The sequence below is a fragment of the Equus asinus genome, chromosome 2, assembly GCF_041296235.1.
Source record: "Equus asinus isolate D_3611 breed Donkey chromosome 2, EquAss-T2T_v2, whole genome shotgun sequence".
Classification (NCBI taxonomy): Eukaryota; Metazoa; Chordata; class Mammalia; order Perissodactyla; family Equidae; genus Equus; species Equus asinus.
Window position 1 is genome coordinate 75,786,337 of NC_091791.1, and position 23,427 is coordinate 75,809,763.

General features: G+C 52.2%; 2 protein-coding genes across 3 annotated transcripts in view; one reads left to right on the forward strand and one right to left on the reverse strand.

Annotated features, from left to right (window-relative positions):
- Positions 1–5,326: 5,326 nt before the first annotated feature.
- RASSF4 (Ras association domain family member 4) overlaps positions 5,327–23,427 on the reverse strand; it is a 33,634-nt gene continuing 15,533 nt past the window's right edge. For both annotated transcript variants that reach the window (XM_014859706.3, XM_070491518.1), the window contains exons 4-11: positions 15,648–15,790; positions 14,116–14,207; positions 13,216–13,379; positions 9,306–9,407; positions 8,973–9,024; positions 8,229–8,350; positions 7,269–7,366; positions 5,327–5,937 (exon numbers count right to left, since the gene is read on the reverse strand). In XM_014859706.3, the coding sequence (XP_014715192.1) occupies positions 5,877–5,937; positions 7,269–7,366; positions 8,229–8,350; positions 8,973–9,024; positions 9,306–9,407; positions 13,216–13,379; positions 14,116–14,207; positions 15,648–15,790 (834 nt within the window). In that variant the 3' untranslated portion in view covers positions 5,327–5,876. The remainder of the gene's footprint in view (positions 5,938–7,268; positions 7,367–8,228; positions 8,351–8,972; positions 9,025–9,305; positions 9,408–13,215; positions 13,380–14,115; positions 14,208–15,647; positions 15,791–23,427) is intronic.
- DEPP1 (DEPP autophagy regulator 1) lies at positions 20,035–23,112 on the forward strand. Its single transcript, XM_014859710.3, has 2 exons — positions 20,035–20,171; positions 20,719–23,112. The coding sequence occupies exon 2, from the start codon at positions 20,746–20,748 to the stop codon at positions 21,334–21,336; it is 591 nt and encodes a 196-aa protein (XP_014715196.2). The 5' UTR covers positions 20,035–20,171; positions 20,719–20,745; the 3' UTR covers positions 21,337–23,112.

Genomic DNA, 23,427 nt, shown 5'->3' on the forward strand with positions numbered 1-23,427 from the left:
AGTAAAATGAAGCTGAGAGAGGGAGACTTGCCTGAAGTGACACAGAGAGTTGATGGCAGAGGCCACACTAGATCAAAGGTTCAGACTTCAGTCTGGAGCTTTCTGCTCTGCAGATGGCAAAGCATGAAACTGACTAAGGCCTAGATAAGGAATTTCCAGTCGGTAATCTAGATAAAAGCTAGACTGTTACAAAGATTAAATGAGATAATGTGAGGCACTTAGCACAATGCATAACACATTGATATTACTTTTATTATTATTGTTATAAGTGATTGATGCTAGTGGTTGGAGAGAGTGGGGGTATGGCCAGAGATAGTTTAGGAAGTTTCAAGAGCAAATATGACCTGCTGGGACTGTTTGCTCTATGCACATTAAAATAGTAAGATAAAATTTATTCAAAAATATTTGATTAGTAAGACAGTCATTAATTAAATCTTTCCCTGTCCCACATAAAGGTGGGTTATCCCTTTTTCCTGTACCTGAAAACCATCGGGCCAGCTGCAGAAGACCCAGAGATGTGTAGATTAGAAAGGGAGATAATTGGGTAAAGAAAGATGAATTTTAAAAAGGAGAGAGATGAAAGTCAGGAAATAAAGGGGTGTGGGTGGCTAAGAGTGGACAGAGCAGAAGGTAAGGATGGAGAGAGGCCAGAGATAGAAAAGGATATTGGGTGGGGAGGAGGAGGAAGAATAAAGGGAAAAGAAGAAAGGGGGAGAGAAAACAGGGAGAAGGTTGTATGCCTTCCATTACTTATTAGTATAATAACAGTCGGCACTTACTGAATGCTTAGCGTGTGGCAGGCACTGTCCGGAGCATCTGTAGTACCTCGTTCAAGATTCCTGTGGTATGACTGTTCCTGAGCATTTGCTCTGCCTTTCTCGGATTTTACATCCCTGTTTAGTGCTGTGTGACTTTCAGTGCCTCCTAGCAAACGATATGTCGTCCCAGTGATGTTGACTTTACATGTGACTAGCATTGGTCAATTGCATGAGAGTGGACGCAAAGTGTACCACATCCCAGAAGCAGCTTTGGGTCACTGTGTTCCTGCCACCACTGTATTCTTTCCCTTTGCCTCAAGAATAATATGTCCCAAACAGGAGAAGACATGTGGAGCAGAGCCATATAAGCCCACCTGCAGCCACAAGTAACATGTGACAGAAATAAATGCTCTTGTTGTAGCCAGTGAGATTTTTGGTGGTGGTCCTGCAGCAGAGCCGACTAATACACCTCCCACAACTTTAAGAGATAGGAACTGGTATTATCCTCATTTTATAGATGGGAAACCAGTGGCAAGTAATTTGCATAAGGTCACACACTCCTAAGTGGCAGAGCCAGGCTTTAAAGCCAGACAGTCTGGCTCCAGAGCCTCTGCTCCTGACCTCTACATAGCAGTATCTCTCAAATGGGATTCCAAGTTATTTTAAGCAAATTAAGTTATCGAAAATGGTCACACCTGATATTTACAAAACAAAGGGGAAAGGGGGTGGGGGTTGGAGGGATGGACAGTCAGGGCAGCAAAGATAGGCTATGTCACCACGTTCTGCTAACAGCACATCTTTCGAGGGGAACTGGGCCAAGAGAGGCCAGACCCCTTAATGGCTGGGGCTTCTCTGGGAAGCTGCACCCAGCAGGGGCCAGTGTGCCCCAAGCCCTGTCAAGACAGCTTCCTTTTATTATGGCTTTGTCCCCTGCATCCCTACTCACAGGCGCGCAGGTGCGCTCACACTCGCACGCACGCACGTGCGTGGAAAAGCATGTCTCAACAGGGAGCACTGCTGCCTTGGGTCTGCATTTGGCAACAACAGTGCAAGGGAGGCCAGTCACATGTGTGGCCCACGTGCAGTAACAGGAGTGGTCCACCTCCCATGAAGGGACCCTGGACAATGGTTCTGTGCACTGTGGACAGAGTTTTGGGACCTCTCTCCCAGGTGAATCTAGCAAGCAAACTGCATAGGCTATGAGTCAGTACAGCAAAATCCATGCTGTGCTGTGAAGCAGCCGTGCAGGCCATCTTCAGCCTGTGTCAGAAGGACCTCGCAACCCCACATAAGACACCAGCTGGACAGATCCACAGCAGGGAAAGATAAAGGGTAACTCACTCTCACATCTCCCAGCTGCATTTCTTAGAGATTGAGAGACTAATTAAGCACCCTGGTCCTTGCCTCCCTCCATACATCGATAACATCAGCATCTCTGTACTCGTTTGATGTATAACCAAAGAATTCTTACGTTACCATCAATGTATAATCCAGAGAAAAGCCCAGATGTACTCTATCCCTTTTTTGATATTTTTGAAATCTAGTTGTAAGTTTTTTTTCTTCTTCCCTGCACGTGCACTGTGTTGTACACACAGTGTACAGATGTAAGCTGCACTTAAACTCACACCCCTCGGAGCAGCTCCATCAGATCACGCTCTCTGTTGAACTGTTTTCCTGGGGTTCAAACTCCTCACGCTGGTTAGTGAATAAACTTCTTCACTAATATCACCCAGGCTCTTTATTTCAGTCGACACCATCAAGCCTGAGACTTTGCTTTCTGTTTCTTTTGGGTCCTCCAGGAAAGGAAACTTGGGGAATTCCCATTCCTGGGTTTGCAGAAAACATCTCACAAGCCAAGCCAGGAGGGAGCAGAGCCCCACGCCCACGGCTGTGAGTCCAGGGGCAGGTCAGCAGCTGGCTTTCTCGCAGACAATCACAGCCCCTTGGGCCTAAATATACCACATGCATTTGGTTGTTTTTATACTCAGAACAGCTTGGCTCTGACTGCACTTCCTGCCTGATCATGGCTGAGGGACTGCAGGGCGGGGGTCTGCTGCCCACCTCGGGCACCTGACAAGGATATGGCCGCTGCTCTGCAGCTGCAGGGCACCTGTGTCCTGCCCACACAGGCACACTGCATGGCAGGCTCCTCCACAAGGTACCTGCTCAGATCAGATAAGCCTCCTGCTTTGTTTCCCCGGGACGAAAGGTCCAGATGTGTCCTGGGTGAACCCATGGCTTTATTTTGATAGTGGGAAGCTCTTTAATCCATTTTCTGGTAAACATCCCCAGCAGGTAGCATATGGTTATCACCACGAGAAAAACAAGCTGTTTTTTGATTCCTTCTGGTAATTTGTTCTGGGCAAACCACCCTGTTTTTCCTGAGTCCAGTCCTTTTGCAATCATGTTGACTTCATCCTGTGTTTGTGATTTTCTCAGTGCCTGAGGCCTGGCCTGGGAGGAGTCCTGTTTTAGGAGAGGACACTCTCTCTCAGGAATCTTCACCTTGTCGTTGGATCCATTTATTACCTGAGATACCCGTTAGCGAAGGAGCCTGTAAGAAATATTGTCATCTCTGTGGAGAGAGGACAGTGGAGCGCCCACAGAAATCAGCAGGAAACCACAGAGCCTAGCAGGGAAAGTCGGAAACTGTGGTGTCTTTGTGAGCCGAATTAGCAGTTTTTCAAGTGGCCTCTGAAAAGCAAATATTTTGTTGGGAAAAAGATTTGTTAACCCCTCAGATGACTATAGAAGTGTACATTTTCCCCTTTCCTGTGCAACTTGCTAGTGATTTTTCTTAGTTATGATATTCAGAAGTTAGTTTTGAAAACATCTATTTCAAAAGTGATGCTTACCTAGACACGCCTTAACTAATATTGTAAAACTGCAAAAAATTTTGAAACAAAAAATACCCCATACTGAAAAAGCAAAATCGGTGCATGCTTACAGAGGGGCTCCTGATCAACGGCTTCCCATGTGTCAGGCCCTGTCTGCTCCCAGCTGGCCAGTGTCTCTCAGGCTGGAATGCCACACACACTGTCTTAGCCAATGTGGGCTCAGTCTCAGGCGTCCTTCCCAGGACCTGTACCGGCTCCCTGCTCTGCTGGTCCCCTGAGCATCCCTGGTATCTGGCCTGCTTCTCCTGATGAGGAGACCCTTGAAAAGAGGGTGGACTGTGGCTCTGTCTTTGTCCCTCTAGGGTGGAGCACAGGTGTGGCACAAGGCAGTCACTCAATTACCGCTGAACAATGGCCTGGCAGTTGTCCTAGACCTGAGGTGGTAAATACTGGCTGGGGAGTAAAATGACCTGGGGCAGCCTGTTTGTTTTGTTTTCCACCCTCTCGTAGGCCCTGGCACCATCCCACTTGAGTCCCTGCCTGGAAGATTCCTGAGGTCCTCCTGATGCTGAGATTCTGCAATTCAGGGTGATTCTATCACTCATCTTCCAAGCTGCCCACAGACCCACACCAATGACTCCTCCTCCATGCCCAACGGGGGCCTCTGTCCCAGGCCCCACATCAATTCCCAGGATATGCAGGGAAATGAAGGAGTCATATCATGTCAAGAGCAGCAGGCTGCGGCTCAGCTTTAGCTCTTCTGCCAAACTTGGCCATAAATACCATAGGATAAGAGTTTCAGGGGTTAGAGCAGGGGGTCAGGGTGGACACGCACAGCAAAGAGAAAGCTTGGTCCTAATTCCAGTACAGCACACCTTTATTGAGCACCTAGGAAACTATGCTGCTAAAGGAGAGCACAGATAACAGAAACTGCGGCTGGGCCTTCCCCAGCCATCTCTCTGCATGTCTCTGTGACAATGGAGCGAGTTGGGGGAAACCCTGAAAAGTAGGTCCACATGGCATGGCTGCCCCAAGCTCTGTTCTTTATAGGCGCTGATGAGGAGCTGCTGCAAGAAGCAGAGATGGAATCTCCTGTATTTGGAAGACTTTATAGTTCTTCTCTTTAAATTTGCTATCCACAGGCCCCAGTGGGAGAAAAATTTGCTCTGTTTTGGACAAACACTTCACATGACAGATGTAAACTGTTGCATAGTTTTACAAAGACCTTCTATTTCATTCCAGAAATTCTCCACCAGCTGATAAACCCAAATTGTTCAGTATCTGGTCCCAGGGAATTCAAAGTCCTTTCTCCTCAAACAGGCATTACTCCTTATCTTGCTCCTTTGAGAGTGGAGGAATGCAAGCCCAGAGAGGGCAAGAGGTACACAGGTGTCCATGGAACCGCAGCAATGGGGACTGAGCACTGCCTTCCCAAGGTGCTGCCCGGCAGCCCCTGGACTCTCATCTACAGGGGAGGCATCCTTCCAATGCCACCTGGGCTACCTCCCCCATGTGATCAAATTGACATGTTTCTTGCAGCACGCTCCCTATAAGAATTCCTTACTCACTGAGGAAGTCCAGAGCGAGTGCTGCAGAGAGAAGATAGGATGCTTGTGCTCTTATTTCTAGTCTGACCTCTGCTGCCAGGGTGCTGGGCTGTGTGAGGTTCATGGGGTGACATCAGAGGCTTGGAGGCCAGGGATGCCATGGTGAAGTGATGGGTGGGAGGAGGGCATGTCTCAAACCTGCTGGCAGCCCCTGCTTTTCCTGGCAGAGCTTCTGAGTGGCAGCATGAGGCGAAGGCAGACAGGAATCATGTAGTTCATATGGATGATGAGGACAGGGGCTTGTGGCCCTGCAGAAACTCTGAGCCAGGCACTGGGAAAGCAGATGGAGCTCAGGGCCCAGGGGCTCAGTCATCTACCGCTCCCCTGAGCAGGAGAGATGTGGAGAGAATAGGACTGGCCACACCATCCAGCCACATAATGTGGCTGGTGCCACAGCTTCAGAGCTGCTCACTACACAGGCCAGTCTATGCACAGACCCCACCAAGCAAGTTCCTAGCTCCTCAGACTTGGGTCTGGGCCCTGTGAGTGCTCACCTTGGAGCCAAGAGCCAGGGACATGGGACTCATGGGACTCAGGCAGGTAGACAGGTAGAAGCATGGCTGCTGGATTCCTCAGCTGGTGGCCATCAATCAGTGTGACCAGTCAGGGCCCGGCCACTGGCACTCAGTGTACACTGGCTGCTGGGGGCTTTGGAAGAGGCAGATGCTGTCCGGCTACTTGGCCTCCACTAGTTGTTCCAGGCGCCGCAGCATCGTCAGACGCAGGGCTTGGAACCTGGAGAGAGACAGAGCCAAGAGGACTCACTGACACTGGAGGGGACAGGGAGCAGAGCAAGGGGGTGCACAGATGCCTTGGCCAGGAGACCCACAGCTCCTAAGTGGCTGATTAGCGGCCACCATCTCTCCACCACCAAGGACAGGGAAGAGCCAGGCCCACACCCTGCGAGACCACTGTCTTCGAGGAGCAGTCAAACAGGGCTGCAGACCCTGTTAAGCTTCAAAGCAGAATGCTGATGTTTCTATCCCAAAGATTTTCCAGTAGAAAAAGGAGCATGCTGGAGTGGACAGGGCAGCAGAGCAGGGATCAGGAAGCCTGTGTTCAAGCCTGGCTCTCTAATAACTTGTGTTACAACCTTCCTCATCTCGGGCCTCTGTTTCCTCTCTGTACACTGAACAGACTGACCAGGTGACCCCAGGTTTCTTCCAGCTCCAAAATCTTACAGTGACACTGCTGACTGCATGGTAGACTGTGCCCTCTGATGGAGGTCTCAGCTGATGGCCCAAATGGGGTCTGACTGCACAGATGGAAGCCTAGGGGGGCTGTGGCTTTCCAAGAATTATTCAGCCAGAAGCCAGAATCTGAACCAGTCCTCAGACTACAGGCCCTCCCAGTGAGCAGCCTCCTTCCTTCCCTTCCTAAGAGGGACTCTCACCCTGGCCCTGGCTGAGCACCCTCCACATGTCCCCTCCATGCTTCACCTTCCAGGGGGAGAGAAATCACTGGGACACGCAACCCAGCTAACCTCACACAGCCAGGACTTGACATAGCTTCCCCAGGAGCCAGCAGGTGATGCCTACTCACCTTTCCATTGAACGGGTCCCCTGAAACTGAAAAGCTGGTGCAGGGAGTTCCAACCACCACCACTTTTTGGTAGGCTCAGAATTCCCACTAGCACAAAAGGCCAAGACCAGGCTGAATGTGCATGGAGCAGGCCCTCTACTCAGCTGCTCCTCCAGAACTGTGTCATCGGCAGAACTCACAAGCCTGGTCCAGCGCCCACCCATGCTCCTGCCTGACCCGCCTGCCCAGTTTTCAGCAGCTTCTGTCTCTCCCGTGCTGGTGAGATGCTGAGGCTGGATGGTCCGACTAGACTGCATGCCACCATTTTGGCAGGCTGTCACCCCAGCTTGGTGTCAATAGGGGGGAGGGGGCCAGAGGGCGGTGCTGGGGAGCAAGGGTTAGCAGGCATCCTTGAGCCAAGAGCTGTGCAAGGGCACCCGGTGCACTGGAGGAAAGAGCTCTCCTGGTCCCAGCCCTGGGGTCTCTGCCCTGCAGACACGACCTGATGTTCAGGACCCATGACTGGCCCTTTAAGTGCTGCTTACTTCATGGTCAGTTTGATTATTTCTCTTTCCTCCTCTTCTTTTAATTTTTCAACAAAACTGTCCAGCACCGGCATTTCAAACTTAATGTACTGAGCGACCTAGAAAATCCAAGAACATTTTAATGTGTTTTAAATTAGAAGCCAAAAACATGTTTCCTTTTCTTTGTGGCTTCCATAGTGGCCAATTCAGCACCATCTAGTCTCCATGGAAGTGGCCACCCCAGCCCCTGCCCCTCAGGGCTGTGTGTCCCAGGATGAGAGGATGGGGCCCATTCTTACTGCAAAGAAAACTATTGCCCCTGGGAGGAAAGATTGAGATGAATATTAGGAAAAGCATTCAATAGTTAGCACAGTCACACTGGGTGGTCTCTGGGGAGGGGGTGGGGAGTGGTGGGAACACTATTGTTTCTAACAATGGAATGAAGTGCAATAGCTCTGAATGGCCCCAGGGATACAGGGTCACTGGTCCAAACCCTATAGGTCTTTTCTGTGCAGGGGAGTTTGGAAATGTGCTCCTGGCCTCTCCAGGCCTCAGGCTGTGGTAAGACTTAGACACCTAGTTCCCTTCCACAGGCCCTGGGTTAGACACCTAGTTCCCTTCCACAGGCCCTGGTTAAGGACGTTTGTGTGGGTCTTTAATGAAATGTCAATAAAACACACTCCAACAGAGGAAAAGGTTCTACCTGCCTAAGGGGAAAAGCACAGCCTTGGTTTTCTAGGACCCAACTTCTTGTTTCCCCTAAGCCAGCCAATGGGCCTGGCGGTCACTGACAGGAAGAGGGAGGGCTGGAGCCATCCCCATGCTGGGCTTGGGGCCCTTCAGGACAGCCGTGTGACCCCTGGAGACGTCACCTGAGAGGGCTCTGGCCAAGGTCGCCTTCAGAGCCCTCAGGAGTCCCCCATTCTGTCACCTAGGCCCTTCCTCAGGAGTAGGCCTCCAGGAGCCTCAGCCCCTACTCACGTCATGGGGGACTTCCTCGCCCAGGTCAGCTTCCATCAGGAACATCCTGGCGATCTTCTCACAAGGCCCATGCAGGATTCTGGAAATCAGCGGGTACTCACAGTCTTTTAATTTTGTCCGCTCTGAAAAAGAAGGTGATTTGGAAAATTCATGGGGCATTAGGATTGCCTCTGTTTCATCCAGGATGGGACTGTGATAGAAAATGGATGTCCAGGGGGCCCAGGAACCTTCTCCAGACCTCGCTGAGAATGTTGCCCTGAATGATATATGATTGTGTCATTCAGCAAAGGCCCAGCTCAGAGAGGAACAGGAGCCGGAGGAGCAGGAGAGAGGGGAGAGCGGACATGGGGAGGCCAGGCCTGCTCAGTTACTAGACTGAGCCGTGCAAGTGCTGCAGAGAGCACCATGCAAGTTCTCCAATGCTTCTCAGGGGGTGAGGAGCTTCAGCTCCCTGTTGCAGACCCCCACATCCACCCTGAACCCCTCCCAACTGAGTGAGGCTGGAGATGGCGGATTCCCACGTGGTTTTGGTGGGATTCTGAAAGGGTTGAGAAATGTGCCTAGGTTTCGGCTGGGGAAAAGCATTTGTGGTGGGGGCATGGTGTGTCTTAAGGCCAGGAGGACAGGTTGCCCTGTGCCAGCTGCACACGCCAGCACGGCCCTGAGAAGAAGCATGATTGGTGAGCTTGCCAAATGGACAGAGACTTTTGTTTGTATGATCTGGAAGCAAAGGCAGATGCTTACCCCCAGACTCGTGTACGATGTAGAGTGCAAACTCACTGGGGCCATTTTCCACCTACAAAGGCAGCGACAGGAAGTCAGACCATGGCTTTTTGAGACCAGAGAGACAGAAAGGGACCCCTGGCAGTAACCACACCCCCAGTGCCACACACACAAGTCCCCAAGGACCCTCCCCTCTCTCTGCTTCAAATCCCAGAGATGCCAGCTCAACAGGGGAAACTCTACTAGACCTTCTACCCAGGAGCCACAGGCATCTCCCCCTAGTCTTCGCCAGCCCCTCCCCAACCACAACAGCAAACAGCAGCGTCAGGGCAAGGCTGCTCTGGCTGGACTTACTCGGAACTTGTTCAGCAGCAGGGTGAGCACGTGCAGAGTTGTCATGGTGCTGTTGACCCTCACATTGGTCACGGATCCATAGGCAGGAGTAAATACGGAGGTCTGTACAGGGAGCGGGGGAAATTCAGGGTGGGGCCAGAGGGGACATGGGGCTCACATCATGCAGGGTCTGGGCACACTGTCGGCCTAACGGTGCTGAGCAGACTGAAGCAGCAGGCAAACCTGGGCTCTGGGAACACCTGCGCCTGTCATTCACATAGGTCCACACACAAGCTGTGCTCAGATCTGGGCGCACTGGGGAAGCTATAACAGCTCATGTCTTACAGGAGACTGTGAGGGCCAGCTCTGTAGATCCTGGGAACCAGTGCCGTGGTAGTAAGTCACAAGGGGTGGGGGGAACCAGTCTCTTCCTCACTCCTGCTATTGATCAGATCACCAAATGTCTGTTGATTCTAAGGCTGAGAGTTCTCAAATCTGTCCACTCCTCTCCAGGCTCCCTAGGGGGCCCGAGTAGAGGCCCTCAGCTCACACCGCATCAGCTTCCCAACTTTTCCCTTTCCAGTCTCAGCCCTTTCAATCCACTCTCCAGACTGCTGCCCAATAGAACAACCTTTGGGAAACCCTGCAACTAGAAGTGCATGCTGGACCAGCTGTATCAGTGAACAGACTCAGGCCCCTGGCCCCAGAATTCTGAACCAGAATCTGCATTTTGAGGAGAACGCCAGGTGGTGCCATCTGCACAGTACAATTTGAGAAGCAGTCTTATGGCATGTTCTAGTTAAAAATATCTGAATGCTCCCCATGGCCTAAAACAATGCCATCCATGGCTCTGCTCACTATGATGCACATGTGGTACGAGGATTCCCTCCCAAGCACCCTGTGTTCCAGCCACATGGCTTCTTCAGTTTTGGGGTCCCATTATATTCTTTTTTTTTTTTTAAAGATTGGCACCTGGGCTAACAACTGTTGCCAATCTTCCTTTTTTTTTTTTTTTCCTGCTTTATTTCCCAAACCCCCCTGGTACATATTTGTATATCTTAGTTGCAGGTCCTTCTAGCTGTGGGATGTGGGACGCTGCCTCAACATAGCCTGACAAGCAGTGCCATGTCCGCACCCAGGATCCGAACCCTGGGCCGCTGCAGCAGAGCGCGTGAACTTAACCACTCGGCCACAGAGCCGGCCCCCCATTATATTCTTAAAGGTACCTTGCCTTTGCCTATGAGATGTGGTATATGAAGTCAACCAGGGAATTGCCTGAATCTTAGTAAGTCCTCAATGAACACTAGCCAGGTAGTAAACCTGTAAGCATTTTACATATAATCTTTGACTTAACCTCACAACAGCCCTTTGAAGTACCTGTCACTAGCCTCCTTTCTTAGAAAGGACACAGAGGCTTTGAGAGGTTAAATAGCTTGTCAGGGGCATCCATCTAGAAAGGGCAGAGCCACCGAAGCCCCATGCTTTACCCCCGTGGCACTTGGGCCTCCCTGAGAGATCGACTCCCCTAAGGTGAGCTCCTCCTCGCTTTTCAAAACGAAGTTCATGTTCGCACATTCCTCCTCTATGGTCCTAGCTCTGCTTTCCTTAGGATGTTACTGGGGCTCTGGGTGCACGAGGGACTTGCTCCACGCCCCCAGCTGGTCCCCAAGTACCAGAGCCAGACTCAAACCCAGACCTGCCTCCTCCATAGATGAGGTACAGAATGACTCTGGGTTACACAGAAAGCCAGACTAGGCTTTCAGTTTCCAAGAAATATGGAATAAATAGAGGAGTCAAGCTATGTCAAGGAGAACAAAGGTCTTGTCAACAAAACGTTGTTAGTGTTTTTTCTGCCTGAAGCCTTTTCTCAAGATGATATCAAGCAGCTCCAAGTAGGAACAAAGGTCCGTGGCTGCTGTCCCATCTCTAACCACAATGGCTTCTCTCTGATAGAACACATCGGAATCCAACAGGCCAGGGCAAAGCAGTGGGAATCATAGCAATATTACTGTGAATCAGCACAGTTTTGGAAAATGACTAAGTAAAGTAATAGTACACCGTTCTAGCAAACAAAACGCAGAACAACCACTGAAGGAAGTCAATTTTAGGAATTTCTTTTTCTTAAAATTGTTGCCTGTGACTCAAGTACTCTGTCACCTGATTTCTAAGGACACTGACTCTGAATGGATGTAGAGCAAGGCGAGAGAGAAGGAGCCCCTTACTCACTCAGGAGATGTGAATCAACTGTCCAGCATGCCTGAGACACTAGTCCATTTCCTAGAAGGCAGTCAGTTTTCCTGGAAGAATGGACCCATATTCCTCAGGTAGATCTGTTACTAGGAGGTAAAGCCCTGACTGGGTTACAGGACAGTGTGTGCAGTGTCAGGCTGGCTGGCTGAGGGGCCCTTCCTGACAGAGTGCTCCGATGGACATGAAAGGCTGTGATGAAAGCCCTTGCTATTCATTTCTGTTCATTTCAAAGGCTACAGAGTGCTCAGGCATCTCCATGTCCCTGTGACATTTGCAATCATTAAAATAAGGTTTAATGTGCCAGACATACCTCTCAGAGATAAATGATCCCTTAGAGGAGGGGTGGATGTACTGAAGATAAACCCTGCTATTCGGTACCTTGAGTTATGGAGCAAAGGCTCTTTCTTTAGGAACGAAGAACTAGGAAAGAGCCTAAAGCCACGCAAATATTCCTTTGAATTTTTTAAAATAATTCCTTAGAGTAGCATATCAATATCTATACAAATACTAGCGACTGGTGCTTACTTAACACTTTACAGACTAAACTCCTTTTGGAACAAGATTTAAAGAATACCCAACGCAGATCATGGTCTTTTGGCTGATCTAAACTATTCTTAATCTCTGTTTAACTCCAGCCCTGCATCCCCCTCACTGTCTCAGGAAACTCTGCTCTCAGATAGTCCCAGGTTTTCCTGGACTGAGCAAAGGCAGCCCTATTGCCACTCACTACCACTCCTAGCATGGAGTGGAAAGGAGGTCCTGATAGTAAAGCAGGGTCCCTTCAGCTTGCCTTCCTGAATTCTTCAACCCAGAGTCCAAGGCGCCCCAGGAGAGGCTTGAATGGCTCCTACAGGCCTCACCTGTGCAACTGTTCTTCGGCTCTGCCCCCAGACCACCCTCTATCCTGGCCCCCTCCCTCTCCCATGAGTCATCATCTATCAAGAAGGGCAGCCGCTTCAACTGGAAACCTCTGCTTCCATTTCCCAGGGCTGCAGGATGTGGCCCTGTTACAGGACACTCCATCTAGGACCCCACCCAAACTGCCACTCATGCCATTAATAGTAACAATCAACGTCTCCTTTTACAGTTTGGTTTGTTTATGGAATGATGTCATCTGGGGAAGGAGATCTTTTCCTGAGGTCAGTACAATACATACTCGGACAAAAGGCTAAGTGCTGGGAATCGGGAGCAGTACAAGTTCTCTGGGACACAAGCACGCACCTCTGGGCACACCTCAACCATGGGCTTAACCTACCAAGCAAGAATGCCAGCAGGGTACATGATATTCCCACGAAACTATCAATCGAGCTCGATGGAACCCTCTAGAAAATTGCCTAATTAAAGATAAACTTGGCATTACTTTCCAAAACACCATGCGACTTGTGAGAATGGATTGACAGTGAGTGTTTGGTGGAGAAAATACAGGCTTTGGGGTCATCAACTGGAATGTTATTTTGATGTGACTTTGGTTAGGACAGTTCTCCTCCTGAGTCTGTTTCTCCTCTCTGGCAGGACATGGGTATGACTACACCCGCACAAAGGGCCATCGTGAGAGTGCACTCTGACATGACTATCCTGGGGCCTGGCCTACAGAAGGCCCAATAGTTATGCCCATGCTTGAGGCTGGTTCCCTATGGTCTCAGCTTCAGGGCCCGAGCAAGATGCCAGGCTGGGATGTCACCTTATGGTTGTAAAAGTGCCCGTTGATGGAGAACCGGTGTCGCCGGATCTTCTGGGCCTCTCCAGGTGTGCGGCACCTGGGCCTCCTCTGGATCACACAGGCTGCATCGCTCTTGGTCCGCATCAACTGTGGCGTCTCCTCGTCCTCCTCCAGGGCCTCTGTAGCTAGAAACAGATGAGGGGGTTAGACCCAGGTGGAGCAACAGTGACAGAGAACTGCTGTGCTCCAGCAGTGGTACTGTGTGTGGGTCTTGGCTCCCTGGAGCCTTGTGGTCACACCACGCTGTAGCAGGAGGCAATGCGAATGCTGTTCCTGTCATAGAGGCTGGGGTCCAGCTCCAGCGATGCCCACTTTGCAGATAGAAAAGGTGACTGCCAGACATGATGACCTGTGTCACCATGCCACATGGCCATAAGTCTCTGGGCCTCCATCTCCAGGCCCCAGGACAGGCCTTTGGCAGCTCCAGCCCTTTCCTCTGAGCACCCACTCTGGGACGTGCCTTTCACTGAGTGCATGGGAGAGTACAAAGAGGACAGAGCAGTTATGGATCCCAGAACATGAGGAAGATGTCCTAGAGGCTTGCAAGGCCAGGAGGGCACCATGCCCTCTACTGACGTTCTCTCCTTTCTATGATGCAGCATGGTGCAGGGGACTCAAGCAACCTACATCAAACAGCAGCACCTCTACAAGCCTCTGCTGCCCTTTTGGGAAGTGAGGAGTCGATGAGAATGCCTGGTACTGAGGGGGTATTTAGCAAAGGGTTGCTCCTGATGACAAATGAAGCCACTCTTTGCTACTCCACAAAGCTGTTCTTCAGAAATGGTGGTCATGAGCCAAGCTTCTCCTCCCCTACCCTGGATGAGTGAGACAGGGTCCTGGGTAGCTGGAGGCTCCACTTACCTGAGCTGTCTCTGGAACTCTCAGCCTGCTGCATGGGCTGAGCACTTGGCTCCTGGGCAGTGACCCTGAAATCCTGAAGAGGTGGCTCCTTTCTGAAAAGAAACAATCATGGTGCTCAGAGGGCTGCTGGTAGAGAAAAGTAGCTCAGGCCAAAGAGAAGAGGCTGGCTGCCTCTGTGGACAGGACATGGGCAAGAAGCAGGGTAGGCCAAACTGAGGCCAGGATTTCAACTGAGTCAATGTAAGATACTAAAAGAAAAGCAGAGGATTGCCACAGTGTCTGCTGGAAGGAGAGAGTCTGCGTGCAGACCTGAGTGGCCGGTGCTTGCCTGCACCGCACGGACACATGCAGTGCCCGTGTGCTCCTGGGCACCAGGCTGAGGCAGGCCGGTGTCTGCGAGCCCGTGCCCAGTGGGCCCTCTGGGCATCCCTAGCCCTGGTGGAGTGTTGGACAGGGGCAACCTTGAGGCGGCCAACTTCCGGGCCTCTGGGGAGGGTCTCCAAGCCAGGGCAGCTGGTGCCGGGCTGGAGAAGGAATGGACGCGATGGGAACTAGCCCCACATTGAGAGGGAGTCAGGGAGGAGCAGAGAGAGCAGTGGAACCCACTCTGAGAGACCCCTGAGGGTCCTGCTGTGACCGCTCATGTGACTGCTTTTACCCCAGGGAGTAGGAAGCAGGAGTGACACTTGCAGCCCTTCTAAGAAGAGCATACAAACTTTGTGCTCTAAGTCTGTGTGGCTCAAAATTCACTTTTTGAATTTTGAATTTTTTGTCTGTAACTAGGACAACTTGGGATGCACCACGGGTGTCAACGTGCTAAGTGGCCTCAGAGCAGCAACTTTACTTGAATTTTTGAAGAGGAAGGGGTTTGAATTTCCTCCTCTTAGAAGGATTTATTACATGCAGAAACAAGCAAAACTCAGCAGCTACCTGCCCTTTCTCGCGAGTCAGGGGGAGAGGAGGCCAAGGCCCACCAACAAGAAGACAGGTAAGCATTTCCTCCTGAACAAAACACTTTTCTGATATTAAAATAAATCTGATATTAAATTCTGATAAACTTATAAAAATGAATTCTGATATTAAAGTGAAAACAGAGCAGTAGGAGGCAAAATTTGTGTGATTTTTAAGAAAGAATGGGAGGTGCTGAGAAATATTCATCAGGCAAAGGGTGGGGAGCACCCTGGGCTACAGCCCTTTCTCCTTGCAGTCAAGGTGGCTCCTGTGAATGTTTGAGAAACACAACTGGAGGTGATGGGAGCCTGGAACATTCTCCAGGAGGAAGGAGACTTGGTCGTCATGTAGAAAGATCACCCTGGGTGAGGCTGCATGTTGGCAGGCGAGGCTGTGGGCTGAGGCAGCCAGGGGGTGACAGGGCTGAGGCTGGGTAACACTCCCAGGCTTGTGCCCATACAGGAGCAGGGCTTTTGCCCCGAGACTGAGGACACCACCCTTCAGACACCCCAAACAATAAGCTCAGGTTGAACAGGTGTCATGGAGGCCCCCTGACCCCGCCCCACCAGCTCAACACTTACGGGTGGCAGCTTGGCCGTCCGGGCATCCAGGAGGCCGCAGAGAGGTGCACTCGCTCCCTGTCATCCTGTATCTGGAGCCGGATGGGCCGCCTCAGTCCCCAGGCGATATTGAGGAGCCCCTCAATGATCAGAGCCCCTTCTTCCTGTAGGAACCCACAAAGGTCAGCCTCTTTCCCAAGATCAGGTGTCCTCAGGGGTCACTGCCTCCATCCCCGAGCCCCCTCAGGACCCAGCCCCTCATCCATGGGACTCCAAGTACACTTGGGCCCCCAAACATACCCTCTCCTCCTGAGGTCCCGCATCCCCCGAGGGAAGGCTCACAAACTTCTACGTGCTCTGAGGCATCAGGCCACGGGGCCACCAGGCCAAAAAGAGGAAGCCTGAGGCATGCCCTTCCACTGCTCAGCCCATGCCTGGTGAGAGGCATGGCCAGGAACAGAGTGGCTAAGTCAGGTGTCCCACAGGAACCTAGCTGATGTCCGGCAGGCATGTCCATAAAGCATAAGGAAACACATTCCTGGGAAGCACGGTCGCGCTGACACCAGTGCAGCACAGGCACCTCTCCACCCACCACCATGCCTGGTCACCATGGTCACCAGGTCCTGCTGGGAACGTGCCGAGGACACTGGATTTCATGCCACCAGAGCAGAAGTGGCTGTTCCTTCTCAGCCCTACCCTTCTCCCAACACTGTTCTCATTAGTGGGCAGAACCCACCCCCAGATTTCTAAGCTGGCTGCTTTCCCGAGGCCCAGTCTTGCTGTTCTCACCACCTGGGACATTGCCAGCCCCACGTCTCACCACTGACACGCACACTTAGAATATCTACAACAGCTCTCATTCCGTGTCCTCAGCCAGCCTTGATTTCCCCAGGTCTGTGGATGGCAGGGCTACTCACCTGTTGCCAAACCCTGAGGTCCTAATTGACAGAGCTCTCCAGAGGCTCTCCTAGCCAGCGCCCACCAGCACCCCTCAGGTCCTTGATTCTGTTTCTCTGGCCTATTTCAGCCTCCTGTTTATGCATGACCATGTCCAGGCTCTCTGTGCCCAGCCAGGCTGCTCTGCTTGCAGCCTTAGAGCATCTGCCAGAAACCTTCTTGGCCTTACTCTTCACCAGAGCCATGGTCCTCCCAGCTACGTGCTCTTAATCTGCTTTGATACTAGTCTTTTGGCAATGAACTTTAAGCATCATTTTCCCATTGCTATCTCAAGCGCCATTTTAGGTTCACAAATCCTGTTTCTTTCTCCTTGTTGGCACTGAAAGCCCTGTAAGGACAAGGGCCTTGTAGAGAACTTCTTTATATCCCTGGCAGCACTTACAGAGGCGTCCTGCAGTGTTGATTTCATGGGTAGTTAGTAATGGTTTAAAACTCCCTGCCGTCTGATCAAAGTTATCAAAAAAACACATACCTTTTTTTTCCTCTTTTTTTATTTTTCCTTTTTCTCCCCAAAGCACCCCCGGTACATAGTTGTATGTTTTTAGTTGTGGGTCCTTCTAATTGTGGCATGTGGGATGCTGACTCAGCATGCTCCGACGAGCGTTGTCATGTCTGTGCCCGGGATGTGAAGTGGGAAAACCTGGGCTGCTGAAGTGGAGCACGTGAACTTAACCACTTGGCCACAGGGCTGGCCCCCAAATGCTTCTTTTTCTTTCTTTTAGTTTTTTTGAGGAAGATTAGCCCTGAGCTAACTACTGCCAATCCTCCTCTTTTGCTGAGGAAGATTGGCCCTGAGCTAACATCCATGCCCATCTTCCTCTACTTTATACGTGGGACACCTACCACAGCATGGCTTGCCAAGCGGGGCCATGTCCACACCCAGGATCCGAAGCGGCAAACCCCAGGCCACTGAGAAGCGGAACGTGTGAACTTAACCGCTGCACCACCAAGCCGGCCCCTACACATAGCTTTCTGAAATGACCTTGAACTATTTGCTAAAAAAGCAGACAAACACAAAAAAACAGAGCTATTTGATAACCACTGATGTTACACAGGCACAGATATGTAACTAACCCTCCCTATAAAGACTAGATTGATCCGTGGAAGTTAAAGGTCTTACAGGGTTAGCAAGAAAACCCAAAGTGGGGTTCAGTTCTTTGTTCTCAGTCTTGGGTTCGGATGCCCCTGTCAGATGTCAGCACTTCATTGAAGAGAGCCCAGCCCCACCTGGAACATCTCGGCAAGTTCATTCACGCAGACCCAGCAGCCCCACACTGGACCCTGGGTGGAGGGAGACGAAGCAGAGATGGCCCCGGTCATGAGGCGCTCATGTGGGGGGAGGAAAAGAGGGCACAGCCGCGGCAGGGGCAGTAGGCTGGAGACACCAGGGCCAGGCCTTCAAAGATGCTGCGGGCAGGTTCTGGGGACCTTGCAGTGAAGAAGGAGGCAGGAGGAATTGCTCTGGGACTAGGAACGAGGGGCTGAGGCTGAGCTGCTGCTTCTGACGTCAGGGATAAGCTGTGCTGGGGAGTGGCTGGCCCGATGTGACTCAGGCCTGATGTCTCTGCACAGGCAGCTTATGTGCCCCTGACTTGTTCCTCCATCAGAATGGAGGAAAGGCCCTGTCAGCCTGCAGCTGTCTGATCAAATCAGAGGAAGCCAGAGGTCACAGCGGAGAACCTTCAGGCTACTGGGCAGCCCTCACCATACAGGCAGAGAAGGGCGTGTAAGTGGAGGCAGGATGAGACCCGGGTCCTGGGGCCTCGCGTTTCCATAAGCCAGGAAGTCATTCTGGGCCCTCTCTCTGTCCCAGTCAATATTTCCCTCCTTAGCTCAGCCTATTGACTAATTTGCTAACGTGCTAGTGAATTCAGAGAGTCAGAGAAAGAGATAAAAGGCTCTACAGAAGCATCCAGACAGAAAATCTGTCAAGGTGGGAATTGCCACATCTAGTTATAATCCTGATTACCCAGCTCTGATGGGCTTCCTGGCCCCACGCTTTTGCCCATGAGGAATACCCCACCCAGAATGCAAGAACTTGGGACCGCCAGCCCCTCCAGTTTGCCTTAGGAGTCTGGGATCAGCCCAATAATCAGACCTCAGGCTTGGGTTGCTATCTCAGTGGCTGCTTTCTGTCACCTGTGGCTGAGGACTGCGTGGATAATCTAAGAAGTCTGAAAAAGTGCATGGCGCCAATTCTTTACCAAGAGCTTTCCTGGGACCGCCTATCTCATCCTCAGCCGCCTCTGTGCTGGTCACCCCTGGACATCTGCAGTGGCTTATAATGCTGCCCAGATGCTCCCTGGTCTCCCCATTAGCTGCCCCTTTAGCCCATGCACAGTGGCCAGGCAAATCCTTCAAAGCAGAAGCCAGACTATTGCACCCTTGTTCAAACACTGCAGTGTTGTCCATCCCCCTCAGAGGGAAACCCAGGGACCACACCAAAGTCCACTGACTTTCTCCCACATGGGCCAGTCATGTGGGCCCCTTGCTATCTCCTGAGCATGTCCAGTACACTCCTTTCAGAGGGGCTTTGCACACCCTGCCCCATCCACTGGGAACACAAACCTCTATTTGTTCAGATCCCTGCTCAATGTCCCCTCTTAGAGATGACACTCCTGACACTCTGCCACAGCTGTCCTGTACTTTTCTTTGCAGCTGGTATCAGTTCCTGAAATTACAGCACTGATCCACAAGCACTTGACCATCTCCCTCACTAGAAGGAAAACTCCAGGACACAAGGACTTTATTCACTGCTATGTTCCCTGAGCCTAGAGCAGTCACTGGTGCACAGGAGAACTAAGTAAGATACCTGGGAAAAAAGTAAACAGACAAGTTCTCCTTGGAAAGCACCACACCTGGGAAGCAGCAAGACCAGGACCCTGCAGGCTGCCCTTGCCTCAGAGCAGGCCCAGGGAGCTCTGCCTCAGCCACCTCCAGGCTGAGCCCTGCGTTGCCATGTCTGGCAAGGCTGCCTCACAGGTGCAGGCACAAGGCTCTCCCAGAACTAGAGCTGGGCAGAGTGTTCCAGGGTCGTAGGGTGCTGGTGTAATCTGTAGTGGGGAACTCTTCTAGGGGGTGGTGGCAGACCCTAGAGCTGCTTGTGGGAGCCCAGTGCAGCTTCCTCCTCCTCTCCCAGTGGCCTGAGGTGGCCAGGAGTCCTGTCCACCCCGCCCCGACCCTGCCCTGCAGAGTAAACACTCCCAGAGCCTCCCACAGGAGCAAACACTCTCCAGGCTGGCAGCTGGGCCAGGCCCCACCCACCAAGCTGTTTTCCTCTGAGAGCCTTCCCAGGCTGCTATTTTTGGCCCTCGTGACAGTAATTGATGGCTGGTGGAAAGATACAAAAGCAGCTGCCAGGTCTGGGGGTTTGCAGACAGCTCAGGGAAGATTTCGCTCTGGACAGTGGCACAGCAGACAGAGGCCGTGGCACATCGTCCTCACCGACCTCCTGCCGGCGATCCGACGCGGACACAGGGCTCTGACTGCTGGCCCCCCATCACTCTGCCCTAGCTTCCTGGGGACTTCCCGCAGACTGCCCTTGCTCATCCAGCATCCCTGCTAACCCCCAGACCCCCTCTGCCACAGGTAAGAGAGAGCAACTGCCCTCTGGTTTGAGATAAAACAAAAAGGCTTTGTGTATCTTTGAGGGTGGTTCTCTACCTGGGACTTGCACAGCCTCACTGCGGATTAGAGACCAGTTAATGGCAGTGATAACAGCTGTAGAGGGCTTTATATTTATAAAGGGATTTCACATGAGGTGTCATTCCATACATTTCTCACAACCCCTGTGTGGTGAGTATTTATAACCCCATTTTATCAAGGAGTAAGTCAAGGCTTAGAGAGGTGAACTTGCCAAAGGTCCCCAGGTCAGGAAGTGGCAGAGCCTGGTTTTACCCAGGTTTCCGCTGACCCAGACTGGGTTCTCTTATCTGTACAGGTTCCTAAACGATAGTCTTAGGTACGTGGGCTTTTAATATTAGCAGGAAGGAATGCCCAGGGGTTTGCACCTGGTCTAGAATCTGTAGGCTTCACAACACTCAGGCACAGGATTCACACAGGCAGCCTCAGATGAGGGAGGGGACACGGGGGTGTCAGGATGGCATGCAGACTCTCACTCTCTGCCAACCAACAGGTTGCTGCTTCTCTGTCGCTGGCAGCCATGAGGTCCCGGCTTCTGCTTTCTGTGGCCCACCTGCCCACAATCCGGGAGGCCTCGGAGGAGATGCTGCCCGGGGGGCCTGGGCAGGAACTTCCAGCCTCCCCCAGCCTGGATGACTATGTGAGGTCTATCTGTCAGCTGGCGCAGCCCACCTCAGTGCTAGATATGGCTACAGCCAGGGTCCGACCCAGCAGACCCCACCGGACAGCCCGAGCCTGCGAGAAGAGCTGCCCCCCTGGGTCCCTGCAGGACATCACCACCCACTTCAGCGCCCAGCAGCCTGCAGCGCCCAGGCCCGGCACTGCCGACCCCCTGGACTGGCTCTTTGGGGAGTCCCAGGAAAAGCGTCCAAGCAGGAGAGAACTGCCAAGGATGACTGGTCCTTCTGCTGAGCCCAGGGGTCCACGCAGACAGATGGACAGCAGCAACGCCTGGAGGGCCCACAAAGGGAGGCTCGGTGATGCCAGGATGCCCAGACACTCTCTAGCAAGACCACTGAGGGATGGGCACCAGGACACCCCTAACAGCCGCTGCCCCAGCAGTGTCCTCAGAACTCTCTGTCTGCAGCTCCCGGTGATCCATGAACTCTGACCCCTCCTCAATAAAGGCTTCTGTACCGAACATGCAGGTCTATGTCATCTCCCCACCCTCCCTCCCCTGAGGTGGGCCCTGCCCCTGGCAGGTCTCTGGGAGGGAAACACCTTTCTGCAGGGGCTGCCTGCTTTGGCAATTTACAGCAAGACCCCTACTCTGAATAGGATAACAGCCTATTTCACGTGATGTGATCCGGCTCACACTGCTCATTACTGGCTGATCACCTTGGGCAAGTTGGTTAATGTCTCTGTTCCTTGGTTTTCTCATGGGTAAAGTGGGGGAAATTAATGGGACCTGCCTGCTGGGCTGTAAATGTGATAAAACCCACACACCTCATGAGGCGCATGTTACAAGCCCATACACGGAGTAGCTGTTGTCTCTGTGGCTGCCTCAGAGGACTGGAAATGAGGTTAGGTGAGAAGAAGCGAAGGTCTCAGCCCCCCACTGGTTTCAGAGCGAGGCCCTGGGCACTCCCAAGTCAGCCTCTTGGCCCCCACCCTCAGAGTCTGTGTTCCAGGAGGCCCAAGAGAAAACATGAGGTCTCAGCAAATGTACCCACTGTGTTTCAAGGGACCTGTCCAGGGGTGCCTGGGAGAAGCTCAGTGGCTCCAGCCCACAAGTTCTGTTGTGTCATCAAGAGAGTTCTCCCCATGCTGAGGGCCAAGACAGAAGCTGCACCAGCTCAGCCTGCAGGGCGCCCAACGCCTGGACCAGATGGCCCCATCCCCCTTCATCCCCACTCCTACCCCCTCCACCCAGGGGGGCTCCCAGCTGTGGGAGGAAGCCCAGGGTGTTGTCCAGATGCCCTGCTTTCAGGCAAGTCCAGGGACCAAGGCCTCACCCCACAGAGGCTCAGGCCAGCCTGGGCAGCCCTGGGTCCCCCACAGCCTGGCAAATCCCCGTTCCCGGAGGCATCCGGTCAGCAAGGAGGTAGGGGTAAGGAAGGAAGGTAAGGAGAGGGAGGATTTCCTTCCTCAGAGAAGCAGGTGAGGCATCAGACAACTCAAAAGATATCAGGCCTGAGGACCTGTCACCCTGTTCCCTTGGGCCAGGCTGGAGCTGGCTGACCACGGCTCGGGCAGAAGGGACAGAGACGAGAGGAAGAGGACAGAGCTGGGCCGGCAGCTGAGCTCACTGCCTGCTTCAGTGGACATTCAAACTTTTTTCTTTTCTGGCTATTTTTAAATTTCTTTGGACTTTAATAACGTTTATCTGTCCTCTTACATGTGTGTTTTGTGGAGAGGCAGAATGTAAATCAGATTTAAAAGAAGAAGTTTCAGACAAGCAACTTAGTTTCCTTATCTGTAAAATGGGGGCCCCAACACCTACCCTTCATACCTACAGGGCTCAGGGAAATGGGACAAGTGAACGTGGAGGTGGAGTTACAAGCACCATATACAAACGTTTGCATCTGTCACAACCAGCTGAGTCTCTGCTCAGCTCAAACCTGCGGGTCGCTGACCTTCTCCGGAAAATACATCCGGGGCAGCCTTCAGCCAGAACATCCTTAGGAGGTGGTGGGCAGGCTGACCTGCCGAGTGGGCGCCTGGCTGGTGAGTGGATGGGCTGGGCTTATTGGGCCCAGCCTCACTGCAGCCCCTTCCGTGAAGCACTGTGCCACTAGGTCAGAGGGAGGCAACTGGGATGATGTTGGCCAATTCCCCCCAGCTCAGAAACCACACTGCTGTATTTGGGGAGGTTAGAGGGCGTGAAGAGACCCTTGGACTCTGGGCTCCTCTGCTAATATCTCCCGATATGAAAGAAGTTAATGATACCTTCAAAATATGCCAAAATATTTTTTTTTGTTTTTGAATAAAGGGCTGTGGGAAGAAGAGGCTTCTGGCAGTGTCCCAAGCTCCTACAGGACAGAACAGCTTAGCAGAAAGTCCTCACGGGGTGGGGGTGGGGCCTGGGCTAAAGAGCAGTCTCATTTTCTCCCACCCACTACCGGAATAGGGAAGGCACACAACGCCCTACCCAGAGGGGCAGGTTGGGAAGCACTCTGGGGTGCCCAGGGAATATGTTCAGGGGCCAAGCACTCACCCAGGGGCCAGTGGTATGTCAACTGCCCATCGTTCCTGCCTTTAG